Source organism: Puntigrus tetrazona, chromosome 3, assembly GCF_018831695.1.
Source record: "Puntigrus tetrazona isolate hp1 chromosome 3, ASM1883169v1, whole genome shotgun sequence".
Taxonomy (NCBI): domain Eukaryota; kingdom Metazoa; phylum Chordata; class Actinopteri; order Cypriniformes; family Cyprinidae; genus Puntigrus; species Puntigrus tetrazona.
The window spans coordinates 15,318,252-15,342,625 of NC_056701.1; the positions used below are offsets into that span (position 1 = coordinate 15,318,252).

Below are 24,374 nucleotides of genomic sequence, written 5' to 3' on the forward strand. Positions count from 1 at the left end.
GCAGATTGGGCAACATTTCTAGATTGCTAAATGGAAACTACTGTTTTGCTTCACTGTAGGATGTCACATGCAGGCTGTTTGCAGAAATAAATGCGCGCATCATGAAAGGGACCACGCAGCTTTGCTTACATGGCTCTTTTACGTTCGAAGACAGGGCTTAAACATGTTTAGAGGAGAATATTATTGTTTACCACATAATGAAGGGAAGACAATGATGAGACGTGATAACTTGTTGTAAAACTGACAGTCTGAATGATTGTACACACGTTTAGAAGTTGTTTCACTTCACCTTCCCCACAGCCACAGAAGATTTATCATTACACGTCTGTTTTAGCACCATCACAAGGAAAATCTGCACCATGCTGCCCCTTACCGGTTCTTTCGTGTCATTACTACTAAATCTAGTCTAGCCCAGTCTAATGTTTGCCTCACATTTCACTAAACATTCTTCTTTAATTTGTTGAAGCGTTGTCTTTGTCCAGCTGTTTTATTTCCAAAAGTCAAATAGAAGATCCACATTGTAACACATACATTATTTCTGTAATTAGTAGTGAAATGGTATTTTAGTTGCTAAAAAGCATCAAATCATGTTCTTTCCTATGGTTTTATTGTAGTAAAAGTATAGTAATCATGTTTTGCTACAAATATCATTTTTAAATACTTAATTTGTGGTTACCATGGTTCAACCAGCAATTCTAAGAAACAGAAATTCAGAAACAATTCTCAACGTCTCTGGGTTCAAGTATAGTAAGCATTTATTATTATTATTATTATTATTATTATTATTATTATTATTATTATTTATAGTAAAACCATGATTAATTGTAAGATCAGAGACCTCAAGAGTCTTTATTTAGTAATTGTCTGGTTTTTATATATATTTTTTAAATTTATTAAATTCTGGTAATCCTAAGGTTACATTAAGATGCTTATTTTTGCTATTTTGTATTGCTTTAAAATGTTAATCCTAACTGCTGTTATGCATAATATTTTAGTGTTATTGCAATCGTCCACTTTTTTACATCTTTTTCTGAGATGTAAAAGATGTTTTAACTGTAATGCAATGCAAAGCATAGTAATGTATTATAACGTAATAAAATCAAATAGAATAAAATAAAATTCTGCTAATCCTGTTATTTTGATATCCTAATACATTATTGCTTATTTTTTGCATTTTTATTGATTTAAATTATTACCCATAATCGCGGTGTTTTGTTGGAAAATAAAAAGGTTGTTGTTATTGTATAACATTTTAGTGCTGTTGCAATCGTCTACTTTTTACATCTTCTGCGACAGATCTATTTTAAACACGGCGAGAACGTTACGTTTATTTCCTAGAAACGTTCCACCTCGGGGTCACAGTCAGATGTCTCCAATATAAGCCCACTTGGGGGCCACATTCCACCGATTTTATCGGTTTCGGTAATTCAAGAGCACGCTTATCTCACGATGACGGAAAGTGTACAGTCATTTCGGCAGATCGCCGCTTAATAGGTGTCTTGGTCGACTTTCATGGCCGTAAAGAGTCTCGCAGCGGCGATATTTCGGAAATAAAGAGTTTTAAGAATGAAACCCAGTGAGTTTGGTCACACCCTTTGGCTTGTCTCGCCCCTCGGAGGAGGATGAATGTGCAGTAAGAGCGCCATGTTGAACGCTGTGGGTGTCACACACACAAGCCCAGCACACTAACACTAACGCTCATATCAATACACACTTCGACCGTGTCGTAGAAAATAAAGTTTCTGTATCTCTCACACGAGTAGTTTGTGCTTATGCCGGGTGTTACCCCCGGTCATCATCGGCACAGGAGGTTTGGTAAGTTACTGGTTTTGTTTCTAGTCGCTTATCTCAGTGTGGCGATATCTCCACCGAGCACCGCACACATTTCGGCTTGAGCTTTAACTAATTTTGGTTGTTTTTGCCTGAACGTTTTATTTCAAAGTGAAAGTCTACGACAAAGCTCGATTTCCTTTGCGGTCTGAGAAGAATTACAGCGATATTTGATTAAATTAGCAAGTTAGTCGGGGCATAGCCACAGTTAGCTAGCCTAAACGGCTAATACTTAAACTCACTTTATAGCTTTTAAAGAGTCGGTGTCTCTAAAAATAAAACGCCAAACCAACACGGTCTGGATGCGCCGAGACGTACGATGTTGACAACGACGTTGTATTAGTAACACAAATTAATTTAGTTTTTAAAAAGTTCTCATAGTTAACGAAACTTTCGTCGTGGTTCTAGCTTGCTAGTTAGCAATTAAACCTTAGATGGAAACGGACTAAAGTCGTGAACGTTGCTTTAGACGTTTTAAAAATATACGGACGGTCAAGCACAGGTTTGTTTTATACGTTGGTCCCTAATGGTACGTTGTATTAGTTTAATTGTGCTAAAGTTAGCTCGATAACATACTTTAATACATTTGTAACCGGCCTTGTTTGGTTAAACTGCTGTTAACAAGCCTCGTTGGGATTATTTGTGTTTGTGTAACGGTTGTATATTTAAATGTTTAAACTCAGATTTTTTTATTCACCTCTGTAATCTTGGTCCAATTCGTAACGTTAAATAAAGCGTGTATTTCGTCTAGTGTCTTATATAAATATTTTACCACGAATTAACTTTGGTTTATTCAATCCGTTCTTGAGATATTCACCAAACACTGTTTACATTTACGCTATTAGGTCAATTTGTCGAATGCTTTTCTGTGAGATTTCCGTGTAGTCTCAAATCCGTTGCTCAAGTTTTTGTATAGACGGATTTGTGGTTTGACGAGTTTGTTTTGTCGACACCGCAGAGATTGTGGACAGTATGGCCGGGACGGTTTTTTTTCCCATAACACGGAGGTTTCTCACAGTTCCTCCTCGGATCTCTTGCTGGACACACCCGTGATTGAGGGGAACCGTTGTCTGTTGTTTCTGTGATCAATTTCTGCAGCATATGCATCTTTATCTTTTAGTGTTTTGCTTCCTGTAATTAGACAAACAGTCTCTAGAGAACAGCACAGCAAGAGCCGATCATCTGCTTTTAAGCCACCAAAGTGGAGTCTACCCCATTTGTCACGTCTTTTTATGCTGCTTTATTGCTAGGATAGTGAGTGCACTAGATGTTGAGAGATTTCTGTAGTGTTATGTATAGGAAGCAGTTGACTTGGAAGTGGTAGAACTGGCTGGTTTACCTGTGAGGAGAAGCTTTCTCGCAAACACTGACTTATATAACATCTACCTTTTTCAGTTCACCCCGCAGGCCTGACTTTTATGGAGTAATTCAAGATATGTGTGCATTTCCCCCCCTAATTCTCCATCTTTACGACTTGTAGTGTTTTAGCTCGCAAAGTCTTAATGCCTGCTTTTTTCATCGCTCTGCCATCACACACCCTTCCTTGGCGCTTCCACAATGGATCCTTAAAGACGTGAGACATGCTGGCACTTGCCATGCTCGTCTTTTGTTTGGATTGAGTCGTATAAGGGTAACCTGTCCTTCACAGCTGTTCAGAACTTGCTCTTGGTGTTTCTTACGCAGTAGGATTATTATTCGTTGCGTGGGTGTCGTGCGGCCGATCGTGGATCAGCATGTCCTGCGCATGTCAAATGTCGGAAGAACAGGTCAAAGCAGTTGTCTTGAGCAGCAAGGTCATTGTAATATTGTATGGACTGTGCAGTGTTGGCTGATTTTCGTTTTATAGCCTGTATGTAGGTTGTGTTAGGATTGCTTTCGTTGTTATCTTGAAAATTAAAATACTCTATTTTTTCCAGGAAAATGGGCCAAAGATATTGAGCACCTTTTCTCTGCTGTTCAAATGTGGTCTAGAATGAGACTTCCCCTCCGCCTGTAGTTGAGTAGCCAAATAGTGAATGATTATTCATTGACATGACATAATTAAAATTAAAGCGTGTTGTACCCAAACCACCTGTTTAAGTAGGAAATACATCAACACAGGAAAGAAAACAGTTTGTCAAATCATTTAATGGGGTCTTCATTTTTATATGGTGATACGTTTTCACAGTATTATAGATTTTGCATTCCTTTTGATTTAGATATTCAGCATTTCTTCTAAGTAATTTTATTTTAGGGTGCACTAAATTCAGTTTAAAGGGCTGTTCATATAAAATATTTAACTTTTATCTTTTTTTAAATGTACTTATATTAAAACCATGCACCAAAAAAGACTAAAAACATAGGTAATTTAAATAAGTTTAGTTTTGAAAACACCTTGAAAGACAAGGTGAATCCTGTTTATTTTTTTTTTTTTTTTTTTTTTTTTTTTATAAATAAAGTGAGTGCTATATTCTCGTTGCTGTTAAGTAGGAAAATATTGTTAACCGAGTATTGAAGGTGATTTCGAGGAGATATTCAACAGTTCTTACAATAAGGAAGTTCTATAGCGATCTGGTGTTGATAAAACACTGCCAATTACCCAAAATAACTTTATAAAAGCGTTTCCATGTAGTGCAAGAGTAGTGTTGTCAAAACTGTTTTACAGAAGCAGATCAGGTTCTTTTAAAGCGTCCTAGTATTACTTCAGACGATTTCCTGGACCGGTTTCATGTCTTCTCAAAGCAGAAAACAGAGAGCCAGTGCTGCTCACAGGACTCGCTATGCTCGGTCTCTGGCGCTGCTTCAAGGCCGGTCACTGAGACTCCTTGATATTGGCAGGACATTGCCAGACCTGTTCTTTTAGTATGGAGGAGGCCATCCTTACACAGACCCAGGCCTGTGTGCTGGCTTCCTGGGCCCCCGTCACAGTGAGAGCCACTGGAGCTTTGTTCCGGTAGTGATACAGTTGCCCCTCTCTTCCTCTGATGTGCTGGGCCTGAATTGGTCATTAAAGCAGCAGATGTTTCATTAGGCCACGGCTGTATTCATGTGTATGCGGGCTTGGGGGAGCGGCAGTGGGGGTTGCTCGTAAGGCAGCGCTCTATTGGCTCCTCCGTGGGAGAGCAGGAGTCACATTTCAGTAGCTTTTAATGAATTTATGGGATTGCTTGAGATGGTTTCTTGGCAATTGAAGCACCACGGTGTGCTCAGGACAGGGAACTTATTTAGTATGACTTTGAAACATTTGTGCTGAGTTCTAGGCTGATTTTACATGCTTTACCGTAATGGAGAGCATGGTATGGTGCAAATACTTTTGGGAAATAAGATGTCTTTCCACATGAGCGTTGTTACCGTAAAAGATGAGTAATAGGAAGCACTTCACGCACTAATCCGTCCTACTATGTGTATTCAGTCATGTTTTACTCCACGCGTAGCTGGGTGGTATTATGCTTTGAAAAGTGAACAGCTGTGATTAATTTCTCTATATCTGAACTGTGGTATTAACTGAAGGAGCTGCAAATGTAGTCTGGTAATGGACCATTAAACTTCTGTATGCATATTGTGCAATTTGCCACGGTTATCAACAAGATCACTTTCTTTTTGTGTAACGTTTGTGGAAGGAAAAACGAACATGATAATTGCTTTCTCTGTTTTTATGTGCACTAGATTTTATGCAGGCTAATTGTGCTTAGCAACTATTACTAGCTTCTGTTTTTAACCTTTTCCGTTTCTGTCTGACGTTTTGGTTTTGTGTTTCAGGTAATGGAGGAATTCATCAAGCTGGCTTCCTTCACTCTGTGGAAATGGTTTTAACAGGCACAGAGTAACACAGGCAAACTGTTCAAACGGAGAACGTGTGTTTGAACTGTTACACAACAGACTTTTTTTGTTTTGTTTTGAAACAAAACTGAGCTTTTTTTTATTTTCAATTCTCAAGGATTTTAACACTACACATCACCATGCCAAGCTCAACTATTCGGAGACAGATGAAAAATGTGGTAAATAACTATTCAGAGCCGGAGAAAAAGGTCAGGGAAGCGACTTCCAATGACCCATGGGGCCCCTCCAGTTCTCTGATGTCAGAGATCGCTGACCTCACTTACAACGTGGTGGCCTTTTCGGAGATAATGAGCATGATTTGGAAGAGGTTGAACGACCATGGAAAGAACTGGAGGCATGTGTACAAGGCCCTGACGCTGCTGGACTACCTGATCAAAACAGGCTCTGAGCGAGTGGCCCTGCAGTGCAAAGAGAACATCTTTGCCATACAGACGCTCAAAGACTTCCAGTATATCGATCGGGACGGCAAAGACCAGGGAATCAATGTTAGAGAGAAGTCGAAGCAGCTGGTCGTGCTACTGAAGGATGACGATCGTCTGAAGGGTGAACGCTCTCAGGCCTTGAAGACTAAGGAGCGCATGGCGCAGGTGGCCACCAGTGTGGGCAGCAACAATCAGATCGGCTTTGGCCGTGGCTCCAGCCAGCCCAACCTCTCCACCAGCTACTCAGAGGAGTATGGCAAGTCTGAGGGCTCGCCTGCATCATACCATGGGTGTAAGTTTCTTTTAGCTTGATAACTTTAGAAAAACCTAAAAATGGTGCTTTTGGTGATGATGGGTATTTTTGTTGAAAGTCATATTGGAAAAATTGCATAATTACAAGAGGAAAACTCATTACTTTCTTTAAACCCTCAGTTTCCAAGTTGGGGGTGTACTTGGTAATGTACAAACCAAGAACATTCCATTTACAACGCAATTCATAAATTAAATGCAAATGTTAAAAAGCAGAAACACGTAATGCACTTTCATTATTCATCATTTTATAGAAAAAGAGATGCAACTTGACGATAGTGGCTTTAAGGCACCTCTAATCTTGTAAATAGAAACTTTCCCTGGAGAACTTGAAAGCACCATGTATATAGTGTCAAATTCTGAGTCTTACGCTTTCTAAAGCTTTAAAAACACTGCGTGATTTTTCCGCTGATTTACAGATTTTTCTGATTCCACCCAGTTGGAGGATATCAAACAATTTTTAGAAGACACATGATGTTAATCATGGCACATGTTTCTGCTAGAACTGTTTCAAAGTCTGATAGTGTGTGATCCTCAGTCATTTAGTGCAGTGGTTCTCAAACTTTTTACAGTAGCGTGTCTCCTGAGGCATTTAATATTGTTGAGTACCCCTACTTAGTCACACCTATGCCATTAAGGGACAATATTCTTTTTTTTTTTTTTTAACTTGGTCAAAGTTTTTCTAGCTTTATTAATTGTATGTCACGTTTTGTCATATTCTTAGCTTTCCATTAAGTTTATTGTATGAATATAATAAATAGAGCAATAAATAATGGTACCCCCATTTGAAAACCACTGATTTAGTGTAAGATAACCAGGTTTACTCTCTCAATTTACAAAGTGTATAATGCCTAGTGTAAAAGCCGCATAGTGTATTCCAGCCTTAATATGATTGTTCATCTCTGCAACACAAATTAAGATATTTCTGAAATCCGAGAGCTTTCTGACCCTGCACAGACAGAAACGCAATGTTCAAGGCCTCAGAAAGATAGTAAGGACATCAATAAAATAGCCCATGTGACCTCTGTGGAACAACTGTAAAGTTACGATGCTATGATAATATTTTTTGTGCAACAATTTTTTTAACAACTTCCATATCATTGTTTCTTGTGCAATGTGCAGCCATCTGTGTTATATTTCAGCAGTGGCACATGATGACATAATTTTCATCTTTGGGTGAACTATACCTTTAAGATAAGTTTAAGTGTCAGATATTTATTTTGTGTGGTAGGTTAGCAGGTGCATTCACTGTAGCTTTTTTTTTTTTTTTAAATGTTACAGGCTACATTATTCTTAAGGACCATATTAAGCCCTTTATCCACTATAAAAGATTGGTATCCCGCAGATCTCTTCCCATTATCTCTGAAATGTTGCTGTTAATGCCAACAACTAAATCTGATCTGGTGTGGTAGTAAAAGAGTCAACTTTGTCGAAATTCATTTTGAGAAAACACTGCACACCTGGAGCTCAGACTGCATGGTGCAAATTCTTTACGCTGCAGACCAGGAAACTGCTTGTCTGCTGTTACCCCGCAGGAGACACATCCTCTCTTATGCCTCCCTGCAGCACTCAGTGGCTGTACGTCTGCCCCAGACAGCTGCGTGCCTTTCACGCCCCACCCCTTTCCCTCAGCTCGTTACAGGAAGACAGAATTCCTGAACTCCCAGAGGTCTTCTGCTCTGCCCTGTACTTCAGGGAGGAAGCTGCACATGCCTCTCTGCTTTTTTTGATACTACCTCTGTCTCTTTTATGCAGTATTTAAGCAAAAAACTATTTGATAATATGCCCGAAAGAAGTCAGCTGATTTCTTTTAGACTCTATTCAAAATCGAATCATTGGAGTAGTTTATGTGACCTTCTCCTAGTGTCCTTGAATGCGTTGATGTGTTGGATTGAGGAGAAGATGGAAAAAGTGTATGACAGGCTCCATTACATGAAAGAGGGTGTAAACAGCTGAGTCATTAACAAAAAGAGTTTGAAGACAAGCTGAATTGTTAACAGGGTGTTTTGCATTCCTCTGTTGGTTTCCTGGTATTGTTTCACCAGAAAGTGTAAATGGGCTCTCATCCACATGTAATTCACACTTCATCAGACTGAAGAAAATTATGATTTTGCTGCTAAATGTTAAGATGTGGTTTTTGTTGCTTTCTAAAATGAATTCAGTGTTTTATGATAGAACCTTTTGATTTGTAATGATTTTCTGGCATGCAGCCCAATTGTCCTGATCTAGAGCCACAGGTTATTCTGTGCTTTGACTTTCACTGGTCATGTAAATTAAAAGGATAGTTCGACCAAAAATGACAAAATCTGAATTATTTACATACACAGATATATTTCCAAAGCTAGAAGACTTTAATTTGTCTTCTGAGCACAAATTAAAATAGGTCACATTTTTGTTAATCCATTTGAATGTCTATGTAATCAATATCTTGTAATCTTAAAGCACTAAAAGGACATTGTAAAAGTAATCCATATGATTCAAACACTTTAAACCAAGTCTTCTGAAAAGACCTTCACTTTATGAGTAGATAATGTATGCTTTTATTTGTGTATAAACATCAACACCCATACATGGATCTTGTCAAATAAGGTAAAACATGATGGCTGTCCTGGCAAATCATAAACATGTATGCTAAAAATAATGGGCCCTTATCTGTGTCCTTGCATGTTTTTACTCAAAGACATTGACAAAAACATTTCGATAATGTATATTTTTTAGCAGTTTGATTGAAGCACAATATATAATTTTGCCACTATTGTGTCTGTGTGATTTGCAAAATTCTTTGCAGTTTTATATGGCAATCTTTTAGGTATTCTTGAAATAACTTGCATGTTGTCAACAAGTGTATTACTTCTCTAGTCAAGGGAGTTGAAGTGTGACTATACTGCATAAAATACAGCTGATGGAAAACCTCGAAAACCTTTTTAGTTTCTAAATTACAAACCTCTCCATATGAAGTCATCATCATCATTTTTCCGCTTATGCACACCTTCTATTATTGAATCTCAAGTATGTCATTTTATGGTGTCCATGACATTTGAAGCGCTTGCTTACACAGAAAACACGGCCGTTATTAGTTTTATGCACACAAAAGGCTCATTTTGTTGATAAACTGTGTGGAAAACTTACACACATGCAGGACAAACTATTTAATAATAAAAAAAGTATTAAATGGTGGTTTGAGTTTGCTTGTGTGTAGCCTTAATGTCAGCACATATGATGAACAGTGCTAGATTTACTAATAAAATAGTCTTGGTCTGAGCACCACAATGATAGATAACAAGTCTATTGGTTGTGCTGGCTGAGACTATTTATTGAGACAGCCTCTTCATTTGCTGTCTGCTTTCATACAAACATGAACCGAAGGCACTTTTTCATCTGGCTGACTCTAATCAGATTGGTTGCTTTGCATGACAATCAGTATCTTGCTGTCTGTTTGTGGTTATTGGCCAAAATAAGCTAAAAGTAGACTAATCTTTATACCAATAATCCAAAATATCTCTTAGTGATTAATCAACCTTGCTATTTAAATTATGATTCTGAGAAATTGACTTTGAACCATGCAGTTGGCATGAGTCATTTCCATTTTAGTTCAGTAAGGATGGCGTGGTGCGGACTAGAAGCGCTTGATGTCATCTGTGATCTCACTGACGCTCCACGCCCACGATACCTCATTTCCCCTGTTTGCCTCTACTGCATTTCCCACAGACTTAAGCCCTTTGGTCGTAATTTCTAGACCCTTGGGATTTAGAAACTGGGAAGCTTGTGTTTGAGAAGGCACTGAGATTCTCCAGATACATTTTTTTTTTGCGTCGTTACTGATGCAATATATCAGGACTTGGCCTAATGGCTGTCAGAGAGCTTATGGATTACAGGCAAGCAGTCTATTGATTGATGCTGCTTCCTAAAAAAAAAAAAAACGCTTAGAATAATGATGGTGACTTAAAACATCAGAGCCTTAACACAAACGTGCAGTTCTTTTTGTCACTTGTGTTATGTGTTTGTAGTTTGAGCTGTTGTGATTGTTTTGCGCGTAGTGTTAATTCTGACCTTGTGACTTGTACTTTCTAAGGTCTTTGGCTCTCAATGGCCTGCACCTGATCTGTGTGCTCCGAAATGGCTAGAGATACTTGTGTTTTCTAAACACATGGCTTGGCCTAATCCAATCAGTATTGAAGTACTCTTATCTGCCGGTTTAGCAACAAGCTAATAATCAGTAGGCCGTTGAGATTTACCCAGATTGGCTGCTTCATTCTGGCTTGGCACATGCAACACTCTGATGGATGTTCATTCAGTATTCACTTTTGCCTCTTGAAATAACCTTGTAGTCGTTGGGTGAGTGATGTGAAATGACTGATAAGAGCTGTGGCAAGAACAATTTACGTTGTTCTTGTGTTGTGTATGAGTAACTGATAAAACCCGCTCAACAGTAATTGTAATGTGTGCTTGTTGGCTCAACTGAGCCCTGCCTTAAGATAACCCGGCGGGGTGTGGTAGCAGTCTGGTGCTTGAACGATAATGTCATTGATGTGTATTTTGTTTGTTTTTAGCTACGTCTCCCAATGCATCTTCAGAGCTGGAGCAAGCCAGGCCTCAGACGAGTGGAGAAGAGGAGCTACAGTTACAACTGGCTCTTGCCATGAGCCGAGAGGCCGCCGAGCAGGTACATCACGTCACTCAATACCACCCTAAAACCTTTGCCTGATGTGACACATCCACAGTTAATTATGTGATTTATGTTGATTTATTATTATGACGCTTAGTGTATGTTTATGAGAAGGATTCTGGATCAATGAGTTGATGCTGGGCAGGGCTACCTAGAAGCTTACGGAGTATATATATGAGTTTACCTGTTTGACGAGATGATATTTAATGTCTTTGTTTGCAAGAGCCTTTTTCAAGATATATGAAAGATTCTTGTGATTTCTTGGGCCACCTTCACACAGCAGCAGAATGCGGTATTCAGTCCTGTATTTGAGTCCTTAATATGGTTACGGTTGCACACAGTTCGGGTTATTTAAAGGTGTGACAACCTCTGTCTGTAACCGAACATTTTCAGGGCATGCTCTGTGTGAAAGGAACAGGACTGGAGTGATACACCGAGAGAGAGAGAGAGAGAGCGCGCTCTGCTGCACAAACACGTGTCATGCACTACATGTGTTCGTGTGTTTTCAGTAATTTAAAATGACAGAGAAATGAGCTGTGTGTCATCTGAAAGTTTCTTTAGTCAGTGTTGTGTTGTGCTTGCGCTGCTTGAATCAGATGCTCTGCTCTCAAACCAAATTTAAAAGCTGCTGTCGATATGAAGGTTTGATGAAAGAACTTGTCTCGATTGGACTTGGGTTGTCATGTCCAAAACTTTCGGTTTTATGGACGTCGCCAGCTTAGATACTACTTCGGTCACTGTCGCTATGGTTACTGGGAAAGGAATACAGGCTTGTCCCCCGTTGCACGTTCATACGGATAGTATTCTAAACATAACTGTAAGCTGCTGTGTAGACCAGACATTGAGACTCACATCTGTAAAAAAAAATTGTGGTTGTTAGTCCTGCTGCTGTGTGAATGTGGCCATAGTATACCGTAAAAGAAAACACGAGAATGTTTTGATCTTTTGTTAACCACAACTTATTTCAGACATTTAACCAAAAAACATTCAAGTAAACTATTAACTTTTGGGTGTTCAGATGTTAACACTTTTCCAGGTTTTGGGCTATAAAAATACATCACATGGTGTGAGGCATATTCAGGCCATCATTTTTATTTTTTTTTTAATCTATAGAAGATTTTAATAGAAAACAGTGCATCATCTCCATACTGTGTTGACTTTGGTTTTTATTTTAGTCAAATCACAGCCATATGTTCCCACTTGCTGTGTCAGATTGACTAGTTTTGCTGACTTGTTTCAGTTAATTAATTCTGGATGTTTTCTTTGCTTGTTTTTAATTTGCCCTAAATATGCATGAACATCACCGTTCCATAGGTAAAACCAGATTGTTCCACCACCCAGACAATCAGAAAGCAATTTCAGGGGATGACTGGCTCTTATGGGTCTCTGTTAGCAAATATCTAGACACAATGTATATAATAAAGAGATGAATTCAAAATTAATTCTGACACTGGAGTGGAAATTGTTAGAGTAAGGTGCCTAAGATTAGATTGATTTATGGTAACAGCTTTGAACAGGAGTAAATGAACATACTTCTATGTGGTCTTATCAGATACAGATTTACCTTGCTGTGCCTCTCAGGCCTCTTTTACACATACTAACCGGGTCACTGTATAATTAGTCAATGGTGATACGGTTACTCTGTTTCTAGGAAAATGTTTCATTTGTGATTGCAAGCTGAGGGCTATTTGCATCACATGAAAGCTGCTTTCACTCTGCTTATATTTCAAACAGGCATGGCATCAAGAAATAGGAAATATGACCTTCTGCTGGCTCGTTTTCTTCCCGATGACATGTTACACAGATATACCTAGTTGTCCTTCTCTTGCAACAAGAGGCCAGACCAGCAACAGGATATTGTTTAGGAAGCTTACAAATTAGTGTGGAAGCCATACAACCACACAACTGTCTCGGTGGGATTTAAAACCGCGTCTAACATGTCTTATAAAAGTGATGAAGTGGGGCAGCTGATACAGTAAGAAATATAATGTTCCTGAAGCCTCTGAATATGCTCAAGGCTCGCTGCTCTAAGAATAATGTGAAGGAACTGTGTGTGCGCGCTCGGACATCTGGGATGAATTTACAAATGAAAAAAGCAGGCATGTCCGTGCTGTTGAGGAGGAGCTTGTCTGAAAGGGAGGTGCACAGTACAGACTACATTTCTGTGTATGTGTTGGCCCTCTTAAACCAGATTTTGTGTATTGCGGTCAGGTGTCTATCGTAGGGATCGTGAGTCATTCTGTGAGCTCCGTCCCTGACAGGTCTCGACGTAAACTAGGGGTCATTTAAAAAATGGACATGGTTGTATGAGACAGTCAGATGTCCCAGATTTGTGATCATTATGAGGTTAAGGGAACTGTAGCATTCTAACCGTTGATATAATGAGGCTTGTGGTGAAAGCGCATCACTCCTCTCAGCCATTTCTGCTTTATCTGTCCTCTTTCATAAATCTTTCATGTTTCAGCCCTGCACTAAAATGTCCTGCATGTAGCAACCTTAGAAATCTTCACTGATTAACTAAAGTGCTTTTCTTGCACTGAAGCCAGATTTAACCCATGTTTCCAGTTTTAGAAGGTTTTCATTTGAGTGTTTTATGAAAAACATTTTAATAAAATAATCGCTCATGTGTTGATTTACTGGCACCAACGTAACAGTGACTAGATTATAGCCTGTCCCCTGTTGCTTCCCACTGACATGTTTTAAATTTCTAGCTTCCTTCCTGTCTCCTCTGTCCTTTGAAACCGACTCATTGAGGAAACAAAGTGTCGGGTGTGTCTCTCGGTTTGCTAACACAATTCTGAGTCTTGGCTTCAATGTGTAATTGTGTAATCTGCAGATTTTTACGTGCCTCAGTAACTGAGTTTTGATGCTGAATCATCGTGAATCACAACAACAGGGCTGTATCGTCATAGGACGCAGGGCGGCAAGTTCACGCTGTGATTCAGCAGACGGTACATACTCCATAACGTGCGTGATATAACATGAATTCTTTTGTGTGTGGTTGTTCAGGAGGAGAGGATGCGTCGTGGGGATGACCTACGGCTCCAGATGGCTCTGGAAGAAAGCCGCAAAGACTCCTCCACAGGGAAAATAGCCAAGAAGAAGAAAGAGGTAGGTGCAGCCTCTGAGCGCTTCAACTCATCAGCAGGCCCGAACTGAATCTGTGGCCACACAAAACTCCTAATTTCTTTAAGAGCATTGCTCACTCCATATATTTTAACAGTAGTCTATTTTTTTGGGGCTTTGAAATTGCCAGTTTTTTCACTTTATTAGTCTTTATTAGATGGTCATGTGGTGTGACAAATATATAATTATATAAATAAGTTAATTTTCCATGAAGCCTCTCGGTTAATTAGCTTATAAAGGCAATTCCAAATTTGTAATTGTTTTAAAAATATATTTTAATAAGTTGTATAACATGTCTCTCCAGAATGTCACCTTTCCAAATAGGTTACCTGAAAATGATCACTGTGTAATAATCTCATTAATCTCTTCAATGAACTTCTTTTTCCCCTTTCTTTGCTTTCGGACTTGTTTACTCATAATGTGAGTATGTATGTTCAGATCTGCTTGCATGTTCTTACTCACTAAAGCTGATGTGATTGCTTTGGATGGTGAAATATATCTTTGGGCACTAGTCTCATATATATATATGTGTGTGTGTGTGTGTCTGTAGCCTCCACAGTCTTCTCTGATGGATCTGATGGACACGGTTCTCGAGGGCCCTGCCGATCAAACATCGGACCCTTGGGGAGCAGGAGCAGGAGCTGCAGCAGGAGCAGCAGCAGCAGCAGGCCCTGCCTCAGACCCCTGGCAGTCCTACGGTAAACAAACTTGGGCATAATTATATAATTTAGATTGTAAATATCCCGGTGAAAAAGGCACTTTTGGTTGGCATTTATGTCTGCTAAAGAATGTGTTGTGTGTTAATAGACCCATCTTGGCCTTGTGTTAATTTTAAATTAGATTTTTATAATATATATATATATTTGTTTGTTTATTTATTTATTTATTTTATTATCTTGAAGGCAGACATGCACAAAAACTAGCTAGTATGTCAAGTAAACGCCCATCACTTACAAAATCACATTTGGCTGTGCTGTGGCTAATAATAGCACATTGACAACAGTTTGTATCGGCTTCCTGCTGTGCTGATCACATTAGGCTTTAAAAAAAAAAAAAAAAAAAGAGCACTTATCCCACCGATACAATTTTGCATAATATATACTGGCTTTGTTACAGTATGAGGCAGATTTGAGTCTAATTTTATCAAAAAAAAGGTGATGGTCAGAATGATCCCCCTCAGGCTTTTTTTCATGATGTCGTTTGGGCCTGTAGCCCTCCGTGGTAGCTCAGTAATGTAGCTAGGCTGGTAGTTGTGCATTCCAGTGTGAACAAAACAAAGAGACTCAGTATTCAGATCTGCACTGGTTGAGAGAGCGCTGAGCCTGTAAAGGGTTCCTCTTCCAACAGCCTAGTTCTTTTAAGTAAGCTGGACTACAGTCATAATACATATGGAGAGCTGCACTGAGGCAAGTGTGCATGTCCTGTTGAAGTGGAAACAGCAAATACCACCGATTCCAACACGGGTTTCACTGTATATTCAATAACCTTTACTCGTACTTGCCCGTCACACTCATTTGTAAAATAGAATTTCTCTTGTTGTTGCAACTGTTTTTAATAGAATTTTAGGATTGCCAGTAGATTTAAAATAATGGATTGGTACATGTAATTAATCTCAAACTTAGAACTTGAGCCTGTTGTCAAAGTAGTTCTTTTCTCTTCCTGCCATATTGTAGTTTATTTTAATCCATGAAACATTAAATATGAAGATATATTGTTGTTGATGTAACAGTAATTCTGTGGCTTACTCTTATGTCAGTATGCTCTCAATTGTATTGTGCTTAAAATTGTCTAGTTCAGTGCATCTTGTGAGTGATTCATCTGTCTTTTTTTTTTTTTTTTTTGCCTTTTGTATTTTTAAACCAAAATGTCATAACATTCAGTTCAGGCACTTTGTCCCCCTCAAAATAAGAAGTTTTAGTTGTCACAACATGGAAGAGCATATCTGCTGCTACTTCCATTATATTGCAATTCATTAGGGTTTGATTTTATTTTTAAAAAACACCATTCATAAAGTTATTGATGAGAGTCATGCTAAGGGGATTATCTGCGTGTATCTTCCAGGTGCAGCCCCTAAGCCTGTTGCTCCGGTGGATCCCTGGGGTCTTCCCAGTGCCTCTTCCTCAGTTGCTCCTCTGAAAAGCAGTGACCCCTGGGGGTCGCCCCCGGCACCTGCAGCTGCTGATCCCTGGAGCCCAATGCCTGCCACCCGCCCCAAAGCCCCTGCCACAGGTGAGCTCTGAAAACTAAAGTTCACCTTAAAATATATTTGCTTTACATTGTAAAATAAGAGAGCAGTCTTATTTCTCATTCTTGTGTATTAAAAATGAAAAGCTTTCCTAATTTTTAATCCCAACTCTTTCCTCAGTGGGTAGCTTTGATCTTTTTTCCACACCAAATGGTACTTCCAGGGAGGACTTCTCTGATTTTGACAGTCTTCGCTCTTCAGCACTGACAGGTAAATGCTGGCTGCCTCTACTTCGATTTAATAGCTTAAAGAAGTGTCACCTGTTGTCTGGGAATGACATGAGGTATGTGATGTTTCTTTTACAGGAGATGGTAGAGGAAGCTCAGCCTTGCCATCACAGACCAGTTTGTCTGTAGGCTCTGATCTGTTTGACGTACCGAGCGGCCCAACCAGAAAAACTCCAGAGTCTTTCCTGGGTCCCAACGCAGCGCTTGTCAACCTAGACTCTCTGGTCACCAAACCTCCCCAGCAGGCTCCAGTCTCCAATCCCTTCCTCGCTGGAGGTAACTTTAAGCGATTACATATTTCTAGGAGAATACATGTACATTCAAAGTGGTTTTTAAATTCAGTTTTATGAAATTCAAGGTCATTTATCATTTTAAAGGGATAGTTCACCTATAAAATTTTCAAACTTTCATTCATCTTGTGAACACATTTAAGAGATTTTTATGAATCTTTCTGACCCTCTGTAGGCAGCAGTTCAGTTCAAATATTCCCACTCCCAGAAAAGTAGTTAGGATATGGATAGTGCATGTTACATCAGTGGTTCAACCGCAATTTTACAAAGCTTAAAGAATATTTTTGTGTGCAAAAAAAAAAACTAAAATATCGCTCAACCTGTGTATAAGCATAGATTTCTAAATAGTCATTTCATTACATTTTTATGAAAACAGTATTATTTTACTTAAAAAAAAAAAAAAAAAAAAAAAAAAAAAAACCTTAAGGTCTCGATATACTTTAAAAGAAAAAAATGAACAAAATATGACCAAAACGAAGTTCATTTTGGCAGTTTGAATCAGCTCACCAAAGCAAACTTTTCATTGTTCAGAAACAATATACCGTCACTTAGCCTTTTCAAACTTTTTTGCCCTCAAACAAAGAACGAAAAAGAACTTTGCTTGAAGTACATCAAGGTTTTTTTGAAGAGTTGAATAACCCTGCAGATATCCTGATTGTTCTCATTGAGCCGCACACTCACCTGCACCTCCCTTCGGTCTCGTTTCAGTCTCTGGAGCAGCTTCAGCTCCTGCAGCTCAGGTCAACCCCTTCCAGGTGAACCAGCCACAGCCACCCACCCTCAACCAGATGAGAGTCAGTCCCATGATGGGCCTGAGCGGACAGGGCTTCAGCATGGCCCAGAGAAGCAATGAGCCCTTGCCTCTGTCCTCAATGCCCCCAGCTGGCCCCGTCTCAATGGTACCCATGGCCGGCATGGCTCCTCTCGGGCCCGCTGGCCAGATGCCAAACATGGGGATCCCAGCCTCCATGTCTATGCCCCAGCCGCTCATGAGTGGAGGGCTGCCGCCCACAGGTGCAGCGACACAAGCCGGCGGCACAACCAACCCCTTCTTATTGTGAGGAACAACATCCGCCTCCCCAAACCCCACACAAATCTCTCATCCCAGTTTCTATGGCATAGACAACGTAGTCGGTCTTGTTCCCCCAAACCTGTGTGCTATTTTGAGACTTTTGAGAGTAGCAGTGGTGTTTACAGGTTTTACGCTGACGGGCGATTCCCTTCCTCCCCTGTCAGAAATTGGTACCATGCGACGTTTTGGTATACTTTTCTAAATTTCCTCAAATTACCATCAGCGATACAGCGTCTAGGAGATTTTCTTCCCGGGAGCAACCTTCCTCTTTTTAACCTCTTTTTTCGATGGCTTACTTTTCTTATCAGAGGCTTGAAACTAGGAGTACTGGTTCGTCTTAATTTTTCTAATTTCTAGTCTTTGAAAGCAGCGTGCTAGATAAAGCTAACCCTTTTAATCGAAGCAGCCTGTACGTTCTACGCAGTGCATATACACTATGTGTATTTACAGTACGCTTGGGTAGACTCTCTATTGGTTTACATGGAAATGATTTTGATGTTCTAAGCAGGGATTTTGCACATGCTCTGATTTATCTTCTTTTGACTGTCGGCCCACCGTTAGTCCTTAGCTCGAGAAGCGATGGGAAACCGTTCACTAAGACAGAAGGGAGTCTGCCAACCGCGTGTGTGAGTGCTTTCAAACCTGATGCATTGAAAGATGAACTTCATACTGAAGTGGAGAGTTGTTCTTTCTCCTTTTTTCTTTTGTAATGCATGACGGGGAGTTGGTTTGCATATCATAATACAGCTCAACTTTTATACCGAAGCCTGTTTTTTACTGCTTTACAATCCCGAGACGTTGTTTATTGGGTGAATGGGTTCTTTCGATTCAGTATGGCTCACTATTTGCACAGCTCCATATTCGACAGCTAGTCTATGCTAACGATTAGTATTCATTCGCTTCTCTGTGAGTATCCAACAATCTGAAATGCGATCATTTCAGTAACGTTTTTTGTTTTTAATTTATGTATACGTGCATATATGGAAGGAGCAAAGGGAAACGAGGAAATTGGCGTCGGTATATCTTCATCAGGTCCTGATGCGGGGGTCACCACTCTGGAAGGCCAGAGTCCTGAAGAGTTTAGCTCCAACCGTAATCAAACACAGCGGAAGTAGATAATCAAGCTCATGGGTATAATTGACTCCAAGGCAGGTGTGTTGAGGCAAGTTGGAGCCCTCCCGGATCAGGTTTGATGACCCCTGTACTAATGCATCTTACTGTTATAACCCACAGCTGTATCGGTAATCGCTGCTTCCTAATGCAATCCGTTCACGTACGTCGGGAAACAAGCCAAGCGTGTATCAGAGCTTGCCGTTAACTAAATCTTCGGTTCTGTATTGGAAGCTAACTTGCTTATAGTGTTACAAGAATGAATGGACGTGTTAAGACAGGTGTGGGAGGAGTTTTTTTGTTTGCTGAATATGTGGTATACACGTATGTTAGGGGTCATATGCATCTTCCTACAGCTAGAAACCTGTGGTTGATTCGATTCATTCTGTTTTCATAAATTAATTTTGGCCATGGTTTTATCATTAAATGAGACTTAGACTAGACTATGAATTGTTTATCACAATTAGCAGATGATTTAATGCAAGAACACCTAGACTTTGGTGTTTCGCGTGACTTGCTGTGTCTACACTTTTAATTCAACCGGTTAAGCACAAGATGGCAACGTTTTCCTCCAGTAGTAGTTACCAAAGTGAAATTGCTTGTCCTTTTTAAACGCAGAGCGGTGGTCGTTTTCTATTCGATTACAAATTTATCTCTCTCCAGTTCCCCAGTTTTTTGGGTTTTTTTGATTAAGGCTAGAGTACTGACGCTACAGTTTCTCTCATCTGTGAGCTAGTGACCTCTGCTGGAAATAGTGTGGTAGTACTGCCTACATGCAGCCTCGTAGCAGAGCCTGGGTGTGTTATGGTCAATAATCTGCAGGCATACTCAGGCATTTTGGGGGGTGGGGGTGGCTAAGACAGCTTTAAGATGTATGTAATGCGCTTCTGATGGCTGTGATGGTTAAGGCAGGCACTGATTCTGCTAAATAAGACTCCCTGCTAGTGAACATCACTGTACTATTATGCAGACTAGTTTTACTTTCATACGATATCTAGCTCATTTCGTCTCGACCATCTTGTTTTGCTGTTACCGTGTATCACCCATTCTTTTATGTACTCTTTATGCATTTATTGTGGAGGACTAACCTTGTGAACATGCATAACATTTTATTTTTCCATGTTATTGTGTCTGTGTATTTACCAAACTGTCTCATATTACTGGGAGCAGGCTGCTTTTATGGATATGTGCTCAACTTGTTGGCATTATAACTGTATAATATAATTTATCATCTGTTCTATTGTAACATATTGTTGTGTACCTTATTTCTGTGTAATGGTTTTGTAGGAAAGTCACAGGAGGAGTGTGATGTTTTATTGCCATCTAAACAGCAGCAAGTGATAAAGGACCTGTAGCTGCAGTGGTAAAACAAATAAATTGTATCAATGACTTTTGATCTGTCTGTTCATGCTGTCAGTGTATCCCGACATCACATCTTATTGTGCCGCTAGAGCCAGTGTTATTTTAGCATCATTAAGATACCGTTATGGGTTTTTTTTAGGGCTGCAAAACGATTAACAATCACATTCAAAATAAAAGTTTGTTTACATACTATTTGTGTGTGTACTGTATATTTATGTACATAAATGCACCAGTTTAAAAAAATATGCATTTTTATCTTTATAATTTATAATCTAACACATTTGTCTTTAATATATACTTTTGTGTGTGTGTGTATACCTAATATAAGCAGCGCACACAAATATAGTACATAAACATTAACTTTTATTTTGAATACAATAATCACATTTGGTAGTTTTGCAGCTCTAGTTTCGGTAAAGTTTTTCCTTTCATTTCAGTTTATAGACTCAAAAGTGAAAACTGTTGCCTTGGCCAGTTAGCTAAAATAAAAACTTTTTCACATTTCATTTCAGTAATGTTTCAGTTAAATGTTTTTTTTTTGTTTTAGTTACTGAGGCCAAAGTTAATGATATTTGGTGTTTAGGTTTAAAATGGTCAGAGATTCTGTAGAATCTGAATTTATGCAAATTAAATATGAACCAATTTATGCACAATCAGTTTTTAATATCAGTATTTAAAACCCATACAAAGCTGTTATCTTGGGCATAGTTATAAAGGGACTAAGATTACAAAAAGGTACAAAAATATCCTGAAAGTGGTTATTAGAGCTGCTGAGATGTTCTTGTCAGTCCTGTAGCAGCTGAATGCTCTGATGTCGTTTCATAACCCAGTTTCTTCATGTCTTTAGTCACAATGTTGAATTTTAGTGTAACAAACCCTTGTGAGCGCACCCTCGTAACTGCAAAAAAGACAATTTTGTCAGTAATTGCTCGTAAACGCACTTGACTGCAGAAGAACAACTTCTAAAGACCTACACCTTGGCTTGAGGTGATAAACATGCACTGAAATGAATAAAAGCTTACCTTCTCTTCCCTCTCCTTGGGCAACAACCTTGGGATCTGTGAACTCTGGTCGCCTTCCCATCAGCCAGCTGAGTACAAGATATAACACGTTAGATACAGAGTCTGATGAAAGCAAATGTTTTCAAGTTACAGTGTGCCTTCACACAAGTTGCCCATTTAAGTGAAACGTAGTTCAAGTTAAGTCTTGCGAACAAAAGGGAAGGGTAAAAGCAAATTAAATTCAGATCATAACCCAAAAGCTGCCAGGTAATTGAGAAATTAGTTACAACCTTGTGAACTTCTGAAGTCTTGATGTAGACTCCGGAACGAACATGGGAATGGTCTTGGTGTGCCTGGATTTAAAAACATTTACGTGAAATCAAGCATTTTACACAGGTTTTAAGCTCGCATTAAGACAATCTAACTCACTTTCCAGGTGTAAATGGGATGTGCACGGCGCCATAACCTCTCACAACATCATTCCCAAAAGTGTCGGGGCCATACACACTGACCACAATCTGGGGCCCTGAAGAAAGGAAAACATAAGAAATAAAAAGATAGGTACTTGGAAATATATATATACATTGTGGGCACACTTATTAAGCTGAATTACAATCTTCAGAATATTTTTTTCTACCTTTTTAAAACCAAGTAAATTCATTCAATAACTTATAGGAAGCACAGTATGTCAGTGTTCTCTGTGAATGCAAAATGTTATTTTAGCAATGCTTTAAAGCTCAAAAATACAACTTTCAGTAGATCTCCATTACTTATAATTCATTTGACTTTTTCGTCTTTTCAATACCTCTGCTCCTGGTCACTAGAATATGGAAATAACTTCTAATCATGCTACTAAAACGTGTTTGATGTTATTCTGGTCCGGAGTATTTTTGTCTTGTTTTCCAATATCAAGTGTCTAAAGATTCTTAAATTAAAAAGTCATAGGATAAGAAGTCTTGCTTTGTGAGAAACTGATAAAAGTGAACCAAGTTTAATAATTTAAACAAGAACAAATATCGTCTAGTGGACTCGGAAACTGGAGAATAGTTTTCATCTTTCATTGACGTATTTGTTCTTGTTAAATTCATTCAAAAACTAAATTTGTTCATTTTCTCACAAAAAACCTTTATCTCTTTATTTCACATCTCTGAATTAAACTAAATGTATTTTAATTTAAGAGCGATTAAATATGTATATTGATAAACAAGGTAAAAATACTGAGGAGGATTTTTTACAGCGAAGGCATCATATAATTTTTCATCTTCATGAATTTAAGATTTTCTGCTCTGATTTAAGACATTTTTAAGGCCTTAAATTGTGGAAAGGTGAATCAAAACTATTTGTTACCTTTAAAACAGGCAGAAACTCAATACAACTGATTCTGACTCAATCGAACCGTGGTTCACTTACAGCCAAATGGGTTTGTGCTTTTGAACGTGATGTCCAGTGGGAAGTTCCATACCAGACTCTGAGACCCTCTACCTTTTGAAGTTATTTGAGAAATTCCCTCTTCCAAGCCCTTCAGATTGTGGGAAAAACACACAAACTTAATACTAGGGAATATATGACAATGCAAAAGTTTGTAGCCTATATATCACGTCTCCAAAATAGGGGAAAGCAGAAGCATGCATGCCTATATATATATATATATATATATATATATATATATATATATATATATATATATATATATATATATATATATATATATATATATGCTGTAAAGTGCGCAAGGAAGTGAATCAGGTTGATGTCACTCACTGACGTCGGCGCCCAGTCGTGTCCATAGACAAAACAATACTTGCAGTAAAGGTCGTCATATTCTGGGAACTTCAGAGAAAATACGACATGTAAGTAATCCACTTAACCCACTTCAATAACACACAGTTTAGCGCATAAAACGTATGATCTAAAAAATCAATGCTAACTTACATCGGCTGCTTCGATTTGTCCATTAACCATGAGAAGAAAAACAGCTGGGTTGTTTGAGGTCATTTCCACACCCTTAACACTCTGTAAAACATTTAAATATCACCAAACCACCCTTACTGCACTGAAATATCAGTTCGGATGTACTATTAATGGATTCCCGTTGTCAACATCCCCGTGGCTGCTATGGACGCTTTCAGTACGGCAGACGATACGCTCCAAAATGGCGGAAAGAAAAATGCGTTTTTTAAAATGCTAGCCCGCTAGGTGGTTGTCGTGGACATGAAATTGTCAGAGGTTTTTTTTGGGTTTTCCTTTTTCCTGATCTGTGGATGAAGACTTAACGCTTTTCCCTGTGTGGAAATTGGCTTTTTCTTTCCGCTGTCTCTCAAGACACAAAAGCTTCGGAAAGCTTTGGCCTTTATTTGCATAACAACTATGATTTTATGTGGCCAGAACGTTAATAAACGTCCCTAGATAAAGTACAAATCAAAACCATGGCACTGCTATTATTTTCCACAGGAGTAATATATAGTCAGACTCATAGAAACACAGAAATGCTGAGTAATTTAAAAAGCCTTTCTGTACCTTTCCATGCTATTATTTATTGTGTGAAAGTGAGCAGGTCCCTGCTTGGTGTTTTTTCCAGCTGTTCACATTTTCTAATGGTAATATTTCACTAACCTTACAAATATGTTAGCACATTCGGGATCTGGCATGTATGGGCGAATTGGATGTAAATTAAACTCTTTGTGGTTTACAAAGCAGGGATGAAGGTATCAATTTGTGTATAAAAATGTCATTTTTTTACCCTGAGGTCAAAAGTTTAGTTTTCACCTCACTTCCTGTAAATGGGTACGTCTACTTTTGATTAAGTCTGCTTCTGTCTGTTGCTTTTCTCCCTCTCTACAAGTATATACTGATCATCTGTGTTTTTTAGGGCACAACTGAAAAAGAATCCGACTA

At 38.9% G+C, this 24,374-nt stretch overlaps 2 protein-coding genes across 3 annotated transcripts; one reads left to right on the plus strand and one right to left on the minus strand.

The window, feature by feature from the left end:
* The first annotated feature begins 1,630 nt into the window (after positions 1–1,630).
* On the plus strand, positions 1,631–20,510 carry epn2 (epsin 2). 2 transcript variants are annotated; one of them, XM_043233739.1, is made up of 9 exons: positions 1,631–1,815; positions 5,569–6,363; positions 10,931–11,043; positions 14,056–14,157; positions 14,723–14,870; positions 16,234–16,401; positions 16,538–16,627; positions 16,723–16,920; positions 17,643–20,510. In XM_043233739.1, exons 2-9 carry the CDS (start codon positions 5,769–5,771, stop codon positions 17,993–17,995), a joined length of 1,767 nt encoding a protein of 588 aa, XP_043089674.1. In that variant the 5' UTR covers positions 1,631–1,815; positions 5,569–5,768; the 3' UTR covers positions 17,996–20,510. The 2 variants fall into 2 exon arrangements, with proteins under 2 accessions (XP_043089674.1, XP_043089675.1); XM_043233740.1 differs by having other exon boundaries at positions 14,732–14,870.
* A 200-nt stretch (positions 20,511–20,710) lies between these two features.
* On the minus strand, positions 20,711–23,626 carry b9d1 (B9 protein domain 1). The gene is made up of 7 exons (XM_043230622.1): positions 23,412–23,626; positions 23,241–23,309; positions 22,890–22,998; positions 21,909–22,005; positions 21,770–21,832; positions 21,501–21,568; positions 20,711–21,376 (listed from the first exon to the last, which is right to left on the minus strand). Exons 1-7 carry the CDS (start codon positions 23,472–23,474, stop codon positions 21,240–21,242), a joined length of 606 nt encoding a protein of 201 aa, XP_043086557.1. The 5' UTR covers positions 23,475–23,626; the 3' UTR covers positions 20,711–21,239.
* Positions 23,627–24,374: the final 748 nt, after the last annotated feature.